At 38.4% G+C, this 18,435-nt stretch overlaps 3 protein-coding genes across 7 annotated transcripts; 1 reads left to right on the plus strand and 2 right to left on the minus strand.

The window, feature by feature from the left end:
• Positions 1-2,523: 2,523 nt before the first annotated feature.
• Positions 2,524-5,560, plus strand: LOC18597059 (cysteine-rich receptor-like protein kinase 34). 4 transcript variants are annotated; one of them, XM_007025880.3, is made up of 7 exons: positions 2,524-3,599; positions 3,688-3,813; positions 3,928-4,043; positions 4,201-4,411; positions 4,521-4,755; positions 4,853-4,997; positions 5,081-5,560. In XM_007025880.3, exons 1-7 carry the CDS (start codon positions 2,795-2,797, stop codon positions 5,405-5,407), a joined length of 1,965 nt encoding a protein of 654 aa, XP_007025942.3. In that variant the 5' UTR covers positions 2,524-2,794; the 3' UTR covers positions 5,408-5,560. The 4 variants fall into 4 exon arrangements, with proteins under 4 accessions (XP_007025942.3, XP_088663279.1, XP_088663278.1 ...); XM_088807153.1 differs by having other exon boundaries at positions 3,757-3,813; XM_088807152.1 differs by having other exon boundaries at positions 2,524-3,551.
• LOC18597060 (cysteine-rich receptor-like protein kinase 10) lies at positions 5,418-9,078 on the minus strand. Of its 2 annotated transcripts, XM_088807149.1 has the most exons (8): positions 8,436-9,056; positions 7,722-8,311; positions 7,434-7,577; positions 7,224-7,345; positions 6,749-6,959; positions 6,345-6,582; positions 6,096-6,246; positions 5,418-6,009 (listed from the first exon to the last, which is right to left on the minus strand). In XM_088807149.1, exons 2-8 carry the CDS (start codon positions 8,137-8,139, stop codon positions 5,686-5,688), a joined length of 1,608 nt encoding a protein of 535 aa, XP_088663275.1. In that variant the 5' UTR covers positions 8,140-8,311; positions 8,436-9,056; the 3' UTR covers positions 5,418-5,685. The 2 variants fall into 2 exon arrangements, with proteins under 2 accessions (XP_088663275.1, XP_007025943.3); XM_007025881.3 differs by having other exon boundaries at positions 7,722-9,078.
• Positions 9,079-10,158: 1,080 nt separating this feature from the next.
• On the minus strand, positions 10,159-18,033 carry LOC18597062 (uncharacterized). The gene is made up of 14 exons (XM_088807678.1): positions 17,197-18,033; positions 16,467-16,604; positions 16,254-16,375; positions 15,874-16,084; positions 15,481-15,718; positions 14,923-15,073; positions 14,506-14,838; positions 12,271-13,099; positions 11,813-11,953; positions 11,600-11,721; positions 11,257-11,467; positions 10,844-11,081; positions 10,578-10,728; positions 10,159-10,491 (listed from the first exon to the last, which is right to left on the minus strand). The coding sequence occupies exons 1-14, from the start codon at positions 17,993-17,995 to the stop codon at positions 10,159-10,161; spliced, it is 4,017 nt and encodes a 1,338-aa protein (XP_088663804.1). The 5' UTR covers positions 17,996-18,033.
• Between the last annotated feature and the right edge of the window lie 402 nt (positions 18,034-18,435).

Raw genomic sequence — 18,435 nt, forward strand, 5'->3', positions numbered from 1 at the left:
TTTTCAATTCACTAAATTTCCTTTTCAATGTCAATATTGAACAAATAACTCTTTTGAAAATTATTTTTCAACCCTGAGATGACTTGAAAACATCTCAAAACCCTATTTATATCTAACAAGCTTCCTAACATGGCTTCGCACGTATCGCAATATATTGTAGGTGTGACACCACAAGACCCTTGTTCCCTATTGCAATGGCTTTGCCCGATTCTATTTCGATTGTCTTGTACATTAGAACCCTAAATACCTCCGTTACAAAGTTAAATAAGACTGGGGACAAAAATTACCATGCCTCAAGCCTCTCTTAAATTTGAATTGCCTTGTAGGTGCACCATTCATTAATATTGAAGCAAACGTTAATGAAATACGAGCCTTCATGCACTCCTGCCAACGGACACCGAATCCCATCTTCCCATAACTATATCCAAAGAATTCAAATTAACATTATCATAATTAAGCCTTTTCAACACCTCCACTCTTATGTATTTTTCTCACAAGATCAGTCACCTTGTTTGCAATCAAAGCATAATCTATGATCTGTCTTCCTCTTATAAATGCAAATTGATTACACCCCACTAATTCCCCTGCCACTCGCCTCAATCAGTTGGCCAAGACCGTAACAATAATCGTGCATACGCTGCCCACAAGGCTAATCGAGCAATTATCCTTGGTATTGGAGGGGATATCACATTTTGGGATTAATGTGATGAAGGATGTGTTGATGCAGTCGTCAGTATTACATGAGGAGTTGAAATCCTGCACATACCTTGTGATGTCGCCTTTGATCATTTCCACTAACTTCTGAAGAAGTTTACATTAAACCCATTAGGCCTAGGTGTCATGTTCTGATTTCCTCAAGTTTAACGAGGATGGTTCTGTTAAAGGTAAGTCAAATCCTTTTTAAAACTCTAAAGATAATTTTTTTTTTATTTTCTCTGGACCGGTTAGAGTGCTTGATTCTAAATTTTACTGATCTGTATGCAGTTAAAATGGCTCTTTAGATTTTTTGTGATTCATTTTGGTTTGAGAAAAAAATTTTAATTATCAAATTTTATTCCATTGTTGTTATCCGATGTGTGCTTAATCCATGCAAAAGACCTTGTAAGCTTTGCTTAATTTCTCAACTGTCTGTTTCAGTCATTGCCCCTTTGCGTACACTCTTCCTTAAAAAACAAATCATGATTAAATAAAAATAACCATAACGCCTTAATTTCCAGCCTAAGTTTTAGCAATCTTGTCTTGGCTTTCTTAACAATTGATGGCTATTAAATATTAATTTTTGGAAAAAAGGTCATTGGCAAGTAGTAGCCTCTCAAGTATTTTATAAGTAATACTTCTTATATAGTCAAAGAATTATCCACGTTTATATAAAGAAAAAGAATTATCCACGTGAAATATGTTACTCTTAGGCAAAGAAAGTTGATTTCAATATTGGGTTGGTAGCGGTTGGGAACTAAGAAATATACACTTAGTAATAATAATGAAGAGAATCTTTTATATTCTTAGTAAAGATACATATAAAATAGGAAATGGTAGTTTCATCACAAAAAGCAAAAAGAAAAAGTGGAGAGTTAGATTGAATTAATAATATGGCATTAAATTTATGTTTTCTAGTACATGTGGTATTAATTACTTAAATATGTTAAAAGTCTATCAAATAGGAAAAGAAGATACTATGATAAATTATACATTTTAGGGCTTTGAGGTTTTCATTATACCTTTTTAAAATAACGGTTAAATTTCTATCTAATCTCTTGTGAAAATAAAATTCAAGAAAAAAATAAAAATTTATAGGCGGACTTAGCAGAGAGAATATTTGGAAATTTGGCAATCTTGCACTCGTGATCTGCCTACTTGTCAGTATAGTATGTCAAATCGAAGGCAATCTATTTTTTTATATATATTAATTAAATATAATATGCATGGAAACAAACCCATTATTGCTTTTCTTTGATTTATTCAACCATGGCAGCCAATGATAATGTTTCTCACTTCGAAAAGCAATCTATTGCGATGGCTTTCAACTTGCTTTTAAGCAGCACTAATATGTCTCAGCTTTCTCTTCATTGTTATATTATTATTTATATATCCCAAACCTGCCAAGGTAATTGTTTAGTACCTTGATAATATCCTATTCATTTTGTTTATTTTAGAAATTAAATAGGAATAGTAGGGTGAGAGCAGAAACCAAGCAAAGAAAGTGAAGTGCAAAAGGGGTATACTTTTTCTTTTGTTAAAGCAAAAAGAATAGTAAAAGAATGCGTAGCGACGACAAGGAGGATTAGTTTGACCAGAGAGGAGAATCCTACGTTCGAATTGGAAACGTTTTCCCACGAATATATAACAAGTAGTTTCCTCATATTCTCTTTCCTTTTCGGGGCAAAGCTCCCATGAGGGTGAGGCCATGACAAGCTTAGTGAGATGACTTTTGACGAGTCAAGACAGTGACCCAAAAGCAAAAGGCTGCTAGGATAAACACATTGAAACGTGTAGCAACGCTCTTAGCTCTTCTTCATTTTGGATAGACATTGTCAACCGGACTAAGGGTTAAGCATTGGTTTTCACATGGTAGGGTTTGAGATTTGATTATCCTAGTGACATTTGATCAGCCAATTATGGAGTCATGTTGGGAGTTTTCAAAGAAAGTCTAATAAAGGAGAACGCTGTCTTTTCATTGTAGTAGAGAGAAAGCAGAAAACTCTCATGATCTACTCCCACAGTTTTGTTCTATCGGCTTCCCAATCTGTCCAGCCTTGTGATGCTTGATCGAAACAATCAAGCGTAGACTCGCGCAATGTATGTCAAGAACCTGGTTTTTGTTCTGTGTCTTATTGTTTCAGGCATTGGGCTTACCACTGCCCAAACTTGCCTTGAAACCGGCAACTTCACCACTAATAGTACATTCGGTAGAAACCGTGATCTCATCCTCACTTCTCTCCCAACTAATGTCTCGGAAAATGTTGGTTTCTTCAATGCCACCATTGGCCAAGAACCCAATAAAGTTTACGCTCAAGCACTTTGCAGAGGGGACTTATCTGCAGAAGATTGTCTTACCTATGTCAATTTTACAGCCCAACAACTGATAACAAACTGTACAAACCAGAAGGAAGGATTCTCATGGGACGGTGATATTCCATGCTTAGTGCGCTATTCAAACCAATCCTTTTTTGGGGTTCTGGCACTAGATCCGATACAAGAGGCAATTAACCCGAATGACATCAATGACGCCGCATCGAATTTAACACAATTTTTTCAGGTTTGGGGTGGATTAATGGAAGCCGTCGCTACAAAAGCTTCCATGGGCTCTTCAAGGCTCAAATATGCAACTGGGGTGGCTGATGAGATACAGGCACTAATGCAGTGCACTCCAGATTTGTCGCAGAGTGATTGCTTAACTTGTCTGAGGACATTGGTCCGCCGGTATACAGCATGTTGCCGCACTTATCAAGGAGGTTATGTTGAGACACCGAGCTGCCGTATGCGTTGGGATTTGTATACCTTCTTTGCACCTACCACTGACACTGTGCGCATATCTCTTTCCCCTCCACCTGGTAAGTCTCCTCCAGATTCAACTAAGAATACAACAGCAACAATAAAAGGTAAGCACTAGTAGCATGGCCCCTAGACGAAATCGCTTTCTCCTGCATTTTCTCTCGATTTTACTGAACACATATCTTGCTCAAGTAGACAATGGAGGTGATCAATCTCGAACTATTGTGATTATCGTTGTTCCAATCATTATTTTTATCGCAACAGTCGTCCTCATTTGCGTTCGTCTACAAAAGAGGAGAAAGTCAAAGAAGGAGATGAAAAGTAAGTGATAGTTCATTCTCAGTTCTTCACATATCTAGCTTTGGTCCACAAATCTTTGCAATTGCTTGTTCTTTTGTTTTTCATGTATTAATTAACGTTTTTGTCAAACCACAGGCGATGATGACGGCTTGGAATCATTACAATTTCACTTCAAAGCGGTAAGAGAGGCAACAGACAATTTCTCCGAGAATAACATGCTCGGACAAGGTGGATTTGGTGCTGTTTATAAGGTACGTAGCCAATCGGAGATTGATGAGGCAGGGAATTGAAACCTTCAATTTGTAGTTTCCTCAATCATCTTTTTCAATTTAGAAAAACATTGGGTTGCGTTTGATATTTCTGATCTTTTCATCTTATTATTTTTCATTTTGATTAAAATGATTTCAGGGTAGGCTTCAGGACGGACGAGAGATAGCAGTAAAGAGGCTACATTATGAATCTGGACAAGGAAAAATGGAATTTAAAAATGAAGTTCTGTTAATGGCAGGGCTTCAGCACAGGAATTTGGTTAGGCTCCAAGGCTTTTGCTTGGAAAGAAAAGAAAGGCTTCTTATATTTGAGTTTATGCCAAACTCAAGCCTGGACCACTTCCTATTCGGTACTTCTGCAATTCGCATCAGTTCAAGAATTAAATTCCGATCCTTTTTTTTAAAGCCTAGACCATGAAGAATAAAAATAACAAACCTCTAATCTTCATGAATTTGTAGATCCGGTCAAACCACGATTAGATTGGGACAAAAGATTCAAAATCATAGCAGGAATAGCTCGAGGATTACTTTACCTTCATGAAGATTCTCGGTATCGAATCATTCATCGTGACCTGAAGGCTGCAAATATTCTGTTAGATGCAGATATGAATCCTAAAATTTCTGATTTTGGAATGGCAAGATTGTTTGCAGCGGATCAAACTAGAGACAGGACAAGAAGAATAGCAGGAACTTTGTAAGCACATGACTACCTTGGAATAGGCAATTTAGCATTCATTGACCAGAGTTCATTTCATTTGTATTCATTAATTTTCTCTGTTTATTGCATCTAGTGGATATATGGCTCCGGAATACGTAAAGCATGGAAAATTTTCACTCAAGTCTGATGTTTATAGCTTTGGTGTGTTGATTCTAGAAATCATTTGTGGTGACAAAATCAGTAATTTTCGTAAGGATGGTGTGGATCTTCTAACCTATGTAAGTGCAAAAAGACTAAGTACAATTTCATTTCCCTTGTGTATATGTTGCTGCTCACTCCTCAATTGTTGAAAAATTTGCAGGCTTGGAGGAACTGGAGAGAAGGTAGAGCTTTAAATCTAGTGGAACCTTTTTTGAGGGATGGTTCTGGTTCAAGAAGTGAAATGACAAGATGCATCCATATCGGATTGCTTTGTGTTCAAGAAAATTATGCTAGTAGGCCAACCATGAACTCTGCTGTTCTGATGCTCAGTGATAGTTCTATGTCAATTCCAATGCCCTCCACACCTGCCTTTATGCTCTCTGCCTCTACCGTGCAGTCAGAGGCATCATCATCATCAACAACAGATCATAATTCAGATCAATGCAGTAGAAATGAGGTTTCGATTACTACACTAGATCCTAGATGAAACATAAGCATGGCGGATATATCTGAATTAGGTCTATCCCCACCAATATCTCTTTCACTTTCAATCAAGGATTTCTTTTCTGTGCATAAAAAAATTGTTGATGAACTTCGATCGTTACAGAGATTTCAATCTCAAATCTTGGTTTCTGCAAAATCAAGCCTTTTCCACTATTGATTGAGAAAAGAGATACTAACAAAGCAGACTTTTCTGTATAACATTCCGACTCCAATAAGCTTAACTTCATAATTCACATGCATAGAAAAAAAGGAAGGTAAAAGCTACCTTGGGTATGTTTCAGAAATAGAGGTTTCATTTATAGACGATGGCATTGAGAGGAGGGGAGATTGACCCTCGTTTGTGGGAATACTGGTTTCGTCTTTATAGCGAAAGAAAGACGCTGGCCGCTGAGGTGCCTCTAAGGTAAGAATTTGACTGTTAAGCATAAGTACGATTGTAGTCATGGTGGGTCTCTTAGCAGGATCTTCTTGAACGCATAACAAGCCAATCTGCATACATCTGATAACTTCATCTTCCGAATAAGATTCTCTCAACAATGGATCCAACAATTCCAAGGCTGCTCCGTCACTCCACAGCTTCCAGCTCTGCAATAACTCGTACATGTTCACAATTTTAATTTGCAATTCATTTTTCCGAAATCAAATTTGAGTGATTTTCCATTTTTACTCACATAGCTTAACAGGTCCTCAAAGCCATCTACTTGATGAAAACTGTTGTTCTTCTTGCCACTGATAATCTCAAGAACGGACACTCCGAAGCTATACACATCGGATTTCACTGAAAATTGTCCATGCATCGCGTATTCTGGAGACATATAACCACTACAAGCTAACAATGTTAATACAATAGATTTAGGAAAACAAAAAAAGACATAATAAATATGCAGATGCAAATCCATAGAAAAGACTTCATAACTTACTATGTCCCAACTATTCTACTAGTGCTGCCTTGTTGTTCATCAACTCCGAAAATTCTTGCCATGCCAAAATCAGAAATTTTTGGATTCATCTCTCTGTCTAATAATACATTACTCACTTTAAGATCACGATGTATGATTCTGGGTTGAGAATCTTCATGGAGATAAAGCATCCCTCTAGCTATTCCTTTAATAATATTGTAGCGAGTTGGCCAATCCAATTCTCCTCGGTTTTGGGTACCTAGCATACATCAGAATCATAAACTCCAGTTAATTATCAAACTATTTGATCAATTACAAGTGAATTGCAGAATGCATTCTATTTCTGCTTTTAATGGAGTAAAATCTTACGAATTCCTAATAGATAAGACAGCACAGAAAGAAGAAAAGTTTATATGTGCCATTACCAAAAAGGAAACAGTCAAGGCTCTTGTTGGGCACAAATTCAAAAATGAGCAACCTTTCCCCTCTTTCCAAGCAAAACCCCAAGAGCCTAACAAGATTTCTATGCTGAAGCTTGGCTACTACTGCAACCTCATTCTTAAACTGCTTGTCACCTTGCCCAGATCTTCCTGATAGCCTCTTCACAGCAATTTCTTGTCCATTACGAAGGACGCCCTGATAATTTTAAAAATTTTCAATGAGTTATTAAGTCTTAAAAATCTCTACTCCTTGAAAATCTAATTACTCAGAATTTGAATTGTTAATTCACTTCATATCATGGGGAGTTTGGGGGGAGAGGGAAAATGTGGGTTGGAGTTGGACCTAGGATTGGCTACCCCTAAGCAGAGTGGTAATTGGCTAAATTGATTGTTCCTAATCCTACAGGCAAACAGATATGGATGGTGCATGAAAACTTGGTATTAATTACTAATTTCCTACCTTGTAAACCTGACCAAATCCACCTTCACCTAGCTTGTTAACATGAGAGAATTTGTTTGTGGCGGCTGCAATTGTCCCCAAATCAAATTGCAAGGACTCTACAGTTGTCATATCATTTGCAGCTGAGCAACAAAACAGAGTATTAATCTGTTGTTAAGATTGAAAAATGTCGAACATATTTTTCTGCTTTTTCTTTCTCTGGTGATGTACCTGTTTGTTCTTCCATGGCATGTTGATTCTTTTTTCTTTTCCGGGTTAGGCAGCAGAACGCCGCGATTAAAAGCACAACAAAGGCCACAGACACAGTCGCAGCAGCAATGCCGATTATCTTCCCTGGTGATAGGTTCCTTTTCCCTGCGTAACACACCGTAAAACAAACCCTTTAAAGTATAAAGATGGTTCGGGGGGCATGGGCCCTTGTTGCTAGGTGTTGAGGCTGAGGAGGGTAAAGAAATGTGATAGTACGTCACTGATTAAACATATTGCTATCCACTTTACCTTTGGAGCCCGGTCCTGCAGTCGAGGTAGGCGACTCTGCCACACTGTAAAATGGGTACAATTCATACCTAAAGTTACAGCTTGGAAATATAACTCTGCCCCCTTCCCTTACCCCGCAACAACTAGGAATAAAATAAGCAAATGCTGCTTCAAGACATTTATTACAATCTGCCACAGATAAGTCCTGCGTGCATTGCCCAAGTGCGTATATCTTTTGTTTACTCGTGAAGGGTGATTCGACAGTAGCAAACCTTCTACCAGATCGATCATTTGCAATCTTTGCGGTTACGTTACGAGTCGTCCTTTCTAGCGCTTCAAGGAATTGCTCTTGTTGCGAAATATTTAAGTTGTTCACCAGTTGCAAAGCAGGTTTAGTTTCCAATTTGCCGAAGAAATTCTGATTCGAGTAACGTAACATGCATTCCTCGTAGGTAATTATGGCTGCTTTGTCCGTGGGGCAACGTTGAACTATGTCCTTGGTAGCCGTCTCGACACAGTCTCGACAGAGGTCGTCGGTGGCATCACCACGGCAAACAAAGAGGCCATAAACAATGTTTTCAGGGTCACTGCCAACTGTGAGGTTGTAGAATCTGTTGTCACGGGTCGAATTAGAGGAAAGAGATGAGAGAAGGAGATTGAGATTTCGCTGAAAAGTACCATTAGTACTGAAACTAGTTGTATTTGTACAGTCATGATATAAGAAAATAGGCGCACCTTGACAGGTGAGCATGAGCTTAAGCAAGCTTAGCAAGAAGTAAATCACAAAGGTCTTGTAGATGTTAAAGGAAAGCATGGTGATAATCAGCTTTTCCTCTGATTTTGGTATCATCAGGAAAGGGTTTTTAAAAACAAGCAATTCTCTTGTGTGATTCTAGTTCTTTTTCTCCCTTGCGAGGTTTCCACATGAAACTCAGGCGATGATCAGGGAGAGTAAGGAAGCCACCAGGGTTGTTGGGATATGTAGAGAAACCTAACTTCCCTTCAACAGAAAAAATTTTGGTTCAGAAGATGTAGCGACCATCAATTTCGAAGTAAACAAGGGGCCAGTTGACGCCATTCATTGCAGAAGTCTTTGAGCTTTATTATTTTTTTTCTTTTCTTTTGTTTTTCATTTTCAAACAATACAAGCGGTGACAAGTCCGCCAACCAGTACTGAAGTCTGGGTGGATAATTAAAGCGAGAGGAGGAAAATAAGTCGAGTTGATTTCCGTATCTCTTCAAGGCGCGCAGGTACATAAGTTAGGGCTGTCAGCTCCTTAAAATTCCAATGCTTTATGCTCCTCCAGGTTCAAAGTTAACTAGATGCGTTTGCGATTGTAATCTTGTTGATAGTCTTATCGATGTTTAACTGTCCCTTCCATTAGGTTCTTTGGTCTGTCTAATTAGCTCTAAACTTGTCTTCGGATAAAGTTATTCTTCCCTCTTATCGATCAGGTGATGAACAGAGATTTCCACACAAAGTAACAAGCACGGAAGGCCCAGCGGGGTTAACACAAACAGTTGTGTGTACGATGAAGTTTACAGATAACTAATAGAAAGATATCCAAACTAATATTACAACATTCGCCGCCTTCTTTTATTAGTTCAAACACATTACAAATGCTGGAATGGACCTCCACTGACCCATAAGATGTGGCCAATATATTTCATAAGCCAAAGATTTTCTTGTGCTATATTCTTCCCTTCTACGCTTACCAATAGAAAGTGTTCTATACTTTATAGTCATATTTTCCATACTAAACACTAATTAATTATGGTAACTAGATGTTTCGTCGGGTCAAGAGGCAAGGATTGACAGAGATGGGAGTTTTATTAAAATGTTATTTCCGACGTACCCCGGGTCATAACAAGCCAGAGGATAAATTTTCTCAAGTAATGATTTTTTTATTGATTTGTTTGGCAATATTATTGATTGAACGTAAGCCTAACTTTTGACTCCAATGGTTCATTCACCTTAAGGATATCATGACCTATAAAAATGCAATTTGAATCCTACTTTTATAGATAAAAAAAAAAACTTAAAGATTTCAAATGACGAATGTTGAAAAATTTTATATTTTAATTTATATTTGACCGATTTATGATACTGCCAGCAATTTCTATCCATTGAAGATAAAGATTGCATAAATATTGAAATCATTCACAACTTTACTTTTTGACGAGATTGGGATTAAGAGATGAAGGATTCTAGAATCATTAAAACAAAAACAAGACAAAAAAACGAATTTAATTTTTTTAATAGACATCTCTGGGTGGTAGTTGGTCAGCTCATCAGGCCCACAAGCCCATCTCACTTTGGGCCTGACTTGGGCTATGACTTAGAAATGTTGCCAAGTGCTATCGTCTAAACAGAGCCTCTGTTGTGATCGTGTTTATGTATTCTTATTTATATAACTCTTACATAGAGTTAATGGAAGAAATAGTTTGTTCCAACTTGTTATCGAGGGTAAAATTCGGTGATGGATGCTTCGTTTATTGATGTGCATTTTGACTTACTTGTTGGTTGATCAAACCCCAGCTCCACAATCGAGGTGCTTCCTGCTGTCTGGGGACCAAAAAAGAAAGCTGGTTGTTGTGGTGGTGGTACAGAAACGGCGGAGCTGCTAAGCATAGAAACAATCTTTGCCATCATTGGCCTTGCATTTGGATTTTGTTGGACACATAGCAAGCCAACCTGAATGCACCTAATTACTTCATCACTCACGTAAGAATCTCTTAAGGTTGGATCCATCATCTCCAGCGGCGTCCTCTGCTTCCACCACCTCCAAGCCTGTAACGATCAAAACTCTGTTAATTCTGCCGTCTTAAGAACAGATAACATGAGCATTATCGAAAGAAACTTCATCTCCAACTTACATGGCTGAGAAGGTTCTCCGCACGTTCAGAGTTAAAGAAACTAGTGTTTGTTTTGCCATGTACGATTTCCAGTGTCAAGACGCCGAAGCTATACACATCGGATTTGAAAGAGAATAGTCCGTGCAGTGCGTATTCTGGAGATATGTAACCACTAAAATGTGGTATAGTTAGCATTTCGTCACTAATCTAATTAGTCAATTAAGGCTAGCTAAACATAGTTCATATTTCATCGGATAGTAATAAAGATTATGGGCTGGAAAACTTACTATGTACCAACAATCTTCTTGGTTTGTTCAAGGTTTTGATTTTCTTCAACAATTCTTGCCATGCCAAAATCTGATATTTTGGGATTCATATCCTCATCCAACAAGATATTACTAGGTTTGAGATCACGATGCACAATCTTGAGCCTTGAATCTGTATGAAGATACAAAAGCCCCCGAGCAATTCCTTTGATTATCTTGAGACGTCTTGACCAATCCAATTGTTTTTGCTTTTCAGGATCTGCACTCATGATTATCACCTCAAATCTAAGGAACTATACAGGAAAGGAGATTAAAACAGAAAACCCTTTTCTGTAATATAGAAAAACAATGGGTATGGCCATAGAAAAAATCAATTCAATCCAGAACATGTATGTGTATTTTTTTGGTGAAAGCGAATGTTGAAGAGGGCTGACCAAATAGGAAGTAGTCCAGGCTTTTGTTGGGCACAAATTCATAGAGGAGCATCCTCTCTTCTCCTTCTGCACAAAATCCTAACAGCCTCACGAGATTCCGGTGCTGAAGTTTGGCCACCAATACAACCTCATTCTTGAATTGTTCTGCACCTTGTTTAGAACTTTTTGATAGCCTCTTCACTGCTATTTCTTGACCATTTGCAAGTACACCCTGATTGAACAACATAGGCATTTGAGATGAATCTTTTCATTGATCAACTTCTAAAGCTTCATAACAGTCCAAACTGTACTCCTGCAAAACCAACAAACTAGACAAAGCTACAGTGATGCTATTAAATTCTACCTTATACACACTGCCAAATCCACCCATACCAATCTTGTTAGCATCAGAGAAGTTGTTTGTAGCTGCTTCAATTGTACTCAGATCAAATTGCAAAGATTGCTTGGTTCTAGCTTTGCTTTTATCTAACATTATGCCAAGCAGGCAAGTGAAATGACATTAATTACAGTGTATGAAGTATAAACTATGCTAACATCTAAGACTGTTGCACTGTACCATTTTGGTCCTTTAGCGCATATAATTTCTTCCTTGCTTTCCTTCTTAGAATGTAGCAACAAAAAGTGGAGAAGGCCACCAAGAAACCAACCGTTGGAACAATAATGTAAATAAGTCTCTGTGACGAGATCTTCCTTTTGCCTGCATAAATATGGCAGTGAGCTTTGGCTTTGTGTTGCATGAGAAAGGAAGCATATTTTAGCAAAATGATAAACCTCCTCTATAACATGGAAAGACTGTTCTCTAACCCAAAGCATAATTAGGTGTCCTAGCGGGGAATCAGAGACAAAAGGGAGTTCATCAAGGAACAGGGTATGGGGAAAAGAACAGAGTCTTGAAGGAACAGGGCAATCCCTCCTAAAAACTAGAACATGGATGAGCACGCTTCTATTTTTGACGGCCTTTTATAAAGAATAAGGCTTTTATTTTAGTAGCCGAATAAAAGTCAATGACCAAACCTGAATTTTTTGGCCGTAGAGGGGATGTCTCAGACCCCGGCGCTTCCCCTGCAGTTTCGTTATACAATGGGGATAATCCATATTGAACATTGCAGCTAGGCATCAATGAACTAGCTTGGGTTGCTTCCTGTTTTTCACGACAACAATCTGAGAACTCCGTAAGTGCACTCTGAAGGCACAAGTCGCAATCGACATCGGAAAGATCTGGCGTGCACTGTGCAAGGCTGTACAGCGTTTGAGACCCATTAAGATTTGCCTCTTTCGTTGCAAACTTTTTGGCACCCATCGGAGCGTCTGCTGCCTTGCTTGCCACGTCTTTCACCAGCGATGCCACTACGTCGATGAAGTCTTCTTCTTCCGTGACAGTCTTGTTATTCCATATGACCACGCTAGGCCTGTTGTCCATGGTGGAAAAGAAAGATGCATTCGAGTAACGCAGCATGCACTTGTCGTACCAAATCACAGAACTTCTTACGAAAGAACAAAGACGAGTGGCATTTTGGGCCGCAGCGGTGACGCAGTTTTGGCAAATATCTGAGGTAACATCACCTCGACAAAGAAAGAGACCGTAGATCTTGTCAGGGGCCTGATGCCCCACCGAGGCGTTGTAGAATCCATCGCTGCGGTTGGCGTTGGAGGAGAGAGAAGAGAGGAGGAGATTGAGATTGGTTTCATAGATGCTGTTTCTTGCCAAGCTTGTGCCATTGTCATAACAGATATGGTACAAGAAAGTTGGCTCGGCTTCAGCTGTGGGGCAAAAGATGGAGAGAAACACAAGCACAAAGGAAAGCTTGAAGAAAGGCATCAAGCCTGATCCAATCTCCTCTTCTTACTTCTAGCATTGGGAGGGGTGATTCAGCTATCTTGTTTGACATTCTATTTCCTTTTTCTCCTTTCACTGAAGTATTAAATTAAGGTTCGGATATAATATATATGGAGGTGTGTCAACAAGCAAAGTACAGTCAAAGAGATTGGGATAGCCTTACGTTGTGGAAAATTTATGTTAGAAATCAAAGCAATTTGGAATTATTAAAGGTTTGAGGTGTTGAACATGATGCGATGTAGCCATAAAATATAGCCAGCCACCAACTATCATGACCACATCATGTCTACCTAACATTACTTTACATATAAAAGAGATTAAAGCTAACTTGAATTTGAAAAATTATCTTTCATGTCAACGGCAAAATTATTAAACTTCATTAATGGTTTTAAATAATTGTTAGGAATATAATTTGTTAAATTAATATAATTATTAAATCTAAATACGTGTTAATTATGTGAATCTCTTAAAAATTTTAAAATTGTTACCGTCAATATATAAAATATAATAATAACTAATCAAATAAGTAAGGTGAAGAATGAGGTTTTATATTTATATTTGAATATATGATATTTCTTCAATAATTACAATTCTATTTATTAGAAGACAAAGGCCCAATGCCATGGAATCTCAGCCCGGGCCATCCCCAATGTTGGGTAGTCGGCTTTACTCATATATATTCTGCAAAATTTTCTAAGATAAAGTTTCTCCCCTATTTTTTTTAAAGGAAAACATTTAGGAAAACAGAGAGGAAATGGGCCACCAAATAGGATTGGCCTAACTGATAGATTGAGTCCGTTGAATCTCAAGAATTTCGGCTGTCAAGATCTTAACGAATCTGATAAAGAAGTTTGGATTCTCCAAGCTGTTGCCTGCCTGGCCCTGGCATTGATGCTATCGGTTTAGGTAATAAAGGTTGCTACTTGGTAATTAAAAGGGAATGAGGCAACAAGGGTGAAGCTGCCAGGTTTCCGCTGTGGTCTAATGGCTTTTCTCAGTCCCAATCAAAACCAATTTGGATGCAGCTAATGACATCATTTCTAGAGTAAGTAGCCCACAGGCTCAGAATAGGGTCCAGCATGCTGTCCCACACTTCCAATGTTATATGAAATAAATTTAAGTTGTTAATAGACATCTATGGATCGAGCAGCCCCAGAAGCCCAGGTCACTACAGGCCGCCATGATTAAAAAAATGTTGCAAATAGAGTAAACGTGCCTTTGTTGATGTCATGCTTGGCAGCTCCTCTGTTCTCCCTGTAAGACAACTTAAACCTAGTACTCGGCTTAAGGTTGATGTCGCATAATTGAACTGCAACTTAAAATGATTGTTGAAGGGTTTTTGTAACTGTAGTCATGTTCCATTTAACTTATGAGCCAATAGAACATATTTTGTACAACCCTGGTTTCCTCTATCGAGGCTCTAATTCAGTAACCGACACTTCATTGATAGACAGTGTGGTTGATTTACTAGAAGATTGATCAGATGATTTCAGCCCCTTTCCTTGTGGACTCAACTCATTTCTGGAACGAAGGAAAAATGCTGGTTTCTGAGGTAACGGTAAAGAAACAGAGTAACTGTCAAGCATAAGACCTACTCTTGTCATTGTAGGCCTATTTGCTGGATCTTCCTGAACACATAACAGGCCTATGTGGATACATCTAACAACTTCATTTCTTGAACAGTTTGCTCTTAAATTGGAATCCAACAATTCCAAGGGAGTTTCATTTGTCCAATGCTTCCAAGACTGCAGCAATTTGTTAAGTAATGTCACATTTAAGGCTTTGATATATAACGAAAGAAAGGTTGATGAACAGACAAATGTACTTACATAGCTTAGGAGGTCGTCAGCACCATCTGATTGATAAAAGGAACTATTCTTTCTGCCGCTTATAATTTCTAGTATTAAGACCCCAAAGCTAAAAACATCTGACTTCATAGAGAACTTTCCACGCATTGCATACTCAGGAGACATATAGCCACTACAAGGAAGAAAGATAGATTAAGCAACTGAAGTAACAAATGAATAATGAAATTCCATGTTGCAATATCTGCTGCTGAAATCAAGCAACGGTTCATCAAAAGATGATCTTTCATTCTATGTAATGCACAAATGCAAGCAACAAAACCAGTCCAGCTACGGACAGTGTTTCCTCTGGTTTCTACTGCTTGCCAGAAGTGTAAGGCAGAACAGATGGGTAGGTAAAGTTAAAGAGGGTGGTGAAGGTAGCAAGATCAAACATCTTTATCTTAGTCTCAGTTCCTTATAGGTATTCTGGTTTTAGAAGAAGCATTATGGTGATCAGTTCCTTATAGAAATTTCGATTGGAGGGAAAATTATCCACCAATAAATTTTCAGATGTGGGAAACAAGGGATATTCAAACTTACAATGTTCCAACAATTCTTCTTGTGTTTGCCTGAGTTTGATCCACACCAAAAATCCTTGCAGTGCCAAAATCTGAAATTTTTGCATTCATATCCTCATCCAACAAAACATTGCCAGCTTTGAGATCACGATGGATGATTCTCAGCCGAGAATCTTCATGAAGATAAAGAAGTCCTCTAGCAATCCCTCCAATAATTTTGTAACGTCTTGACCAGTCCAAATTTCCTTGCTTTTCAGGATCTGCACAATCATCAAATTCAATCACCACGTCACTTTAGAAGTATGAAGAAGACAGAACAATTACGGAAAAATTAGATTGAAAATTCAGGTCTGTTTCATTGTCAGACATTTTCCTTTCCTAATTAGAATAGAAAGCTGTGCTCAGATGACAATACCAAAGAGAAAGTAGTCAAGGCTTTTGTTTGGCACATATTCATAAATGAGTAGCTTTTCTTCTCCATCCAAGCAAAATCCCAGCAGTCTCACAAGATTTCTGTGTTCAAGCTTCGCTAACAGTACCACCTCATTCTTGAATTGTTCTGCTCCTTGGACAGAGCTCTTAGATAACCTCTTCACGGCTACTTCTTGTCCATTAGATAGTTTACCCTGACATTATATAAAAAAAACCAAATCTAAGATTACTTTTATTTTTGTCTTGTCCCTTTAAATTTTTCGAATTTTCAGAGTTTTTGCAATTTCAATAGCTTTAAAGGTTTCACGTAAAAACAAGCAGTGTTTTACAGAATATGTTTGTAACATATAAATGTGCTTATACCTTGTAGACCTCGCCAAATCCACCTTCACCTATCTTGTTATCCGAAGAGAAATTGTTCGTCGCAGCTTCAATTGTGGCCAAATTGAATTTCAAGGATTCTGAAGCTGTGGTTTCCTCCGCAACTAAATAATCAAAGGGTAGTTCCATTAAAATAAATGTCAAATCATATGGAAAGTTGGAGATTATTTACATACGAGAGCAAATGGTCTTTACCCTTGTCTTCAGGCAATGCATTGTATTTCTTGCTTGCCCTCCTTCTCAGCAAAAACAAGGCTAACGCCAAAAGCACCAAACTGATAACTACTGGAACAACAATGGCGATGATAATTGGAGAAGAGATCTTTCTTTGTCCTGGACACAAAACATGCCCTCAGAAACAGCCTCAGTTACTTGAAAACCCTATTAACTTTTAAGTACTTAATTGAAAATATTTGCACCAACTACTACAGGATTGAGGCTTTTAAACTTCACCTTAGGCCTAGGATGAGCGGTTTCAGGATTGGATCAGTGCTGGGGCTTGGGTGTAGGGTTTTCCAAATGCCTGATAATTTGAAGCAATAAGTTGGCCTCCTTTAGCTGAGAATTTGATTTAGAGCTATGGGACATTGGGTTAAATCGTATATGAATTTATATATTGGGCAACATGGGTTTTTGTCTACATTGCCTTACACCGTTATTCAGGACAGAAAGTGTAATGTGGCAAAGCAATTGTCCAGAACCTCAACTAAATTAAATGTAGCAAAGCAATTGTCCAGAACCTCAACTAAATTAAGGCCCTGTATTTTATCTGTTGGTTCTAAGAATGCATAAGAAAAATAAAATGAAAAATTGAACCTATTCAATTTGCAGAATGAAGAGTCAAGTAAATATTTTCTTTGCGCTCCCAAAATAATAGAAGAAATTTTGGATGGATAGAAAAAACAAAAAAGAAGGAAGATCGGACCTTTAGTTGAGTTTGGTGAGGAAGGTAAAGGAACCAGTACTGTGTTACCCGTGCCATTGAGATGGTAGAAAGGAAACGTTTCATATCTGATATTACAGCTTGGAAGCAAGACTCTTCCACCTTGTTTCCCATCACAGCACATTGGAAGCGTAGCAATGGCACTCTGGAGGCATCTGAAGCAAAGTGCATCGGTTAAATCTGGGGTGCACTGCACTAGGCTGTACAGTGTTTGGGAGCTAGTAAAATTCGCTTCACCAGCTGCAAACTTTTTGCCCGATTTGTCCTCATACGCAGCTCGGTTCTCTAAGATTTTCATTACGCTTACCAACAACTGATTAAAACGATCTTTGTCCGTGATGCTTGCTGAACTGCTTTTATCCATCCCCGGTACTTCACGAACGGTGGAGAAAATGTTTTGATCAGAGTACCGTACAGTACACTCATCGTACCAGATCACACCCATTTTTTCCATGAGACAACGTCGAGTTATCTCGCTGCTCGCACTGGCAACACAGTCTTGACATAGATTAGCTGATACATCACCCCGGCAAAGGAAAGTACCGTAGACCAAATTGGGGTCCTGCCCTGCTGTTGTGTTGTAAAACCCATTCTTACCGCTGCTGATATTTGAAGAAAGAGAGAATAAAAGGGCCTTGATATTCGCTTGGTAGGTGCTGTTGGGCGTGAAGCTAGTGGAATTATCACAGTAATGAGAGCTGTATGTTGGTGCCGCTTCGCTGCTGAAGCTTAGCAATGTGAATAGAAGCATGAAAACCAAGGAGGTATTGAGAGAAACCATATCAGATCAATATGTCCGGGATTTTTATTTTAATTTTAACTAAAATTAACGTGATAGTATTCCAACTCATAATATAAAATTTTAAATAAATTATTATTAGCAATTTGAGTTTAAGCCACTGTTACAATTATTTACCGAAACATATACAGTCAAAAAGCATTTAAGGGGATGATGAAATGGGTGACGAAGTTCGGTGACAGTTGCGTGGCACTAGGCGGCTTGAAAACACAGTCAACTAAGAACTTAGATTTTTTTCTATGGAAATTATGGAGATTCATACGCATTCATGATTTGATTGAAGAAGACAGCACTGCTCTGCGGCAAATATCTGCCATCTGCGGACTGGTTAAGGATCACACAAAGTCATCAAGTCTTCCAATGTCAGGACACGACGTGTTGACTCAGCTTGCCAAAAGAGTTATCTTCCTCATGGGGTCATG

This window comes from Theobroma cacao, chromosome 6 (assembly GCF_053813885.1).
Source record: "Theobroma cacao isolate CCN51 chromosome 6, ASM5381388v1, whole genome shotgun sequence".
In the NCBI taxonomy this organism is placed as follows: domain Eukaryota; kingdom Viridiplantae; phylum Streptophyta; class Magnoliopsida; order Malvales; family Malvaceae; genus Theobroma; species Theobroma cacao.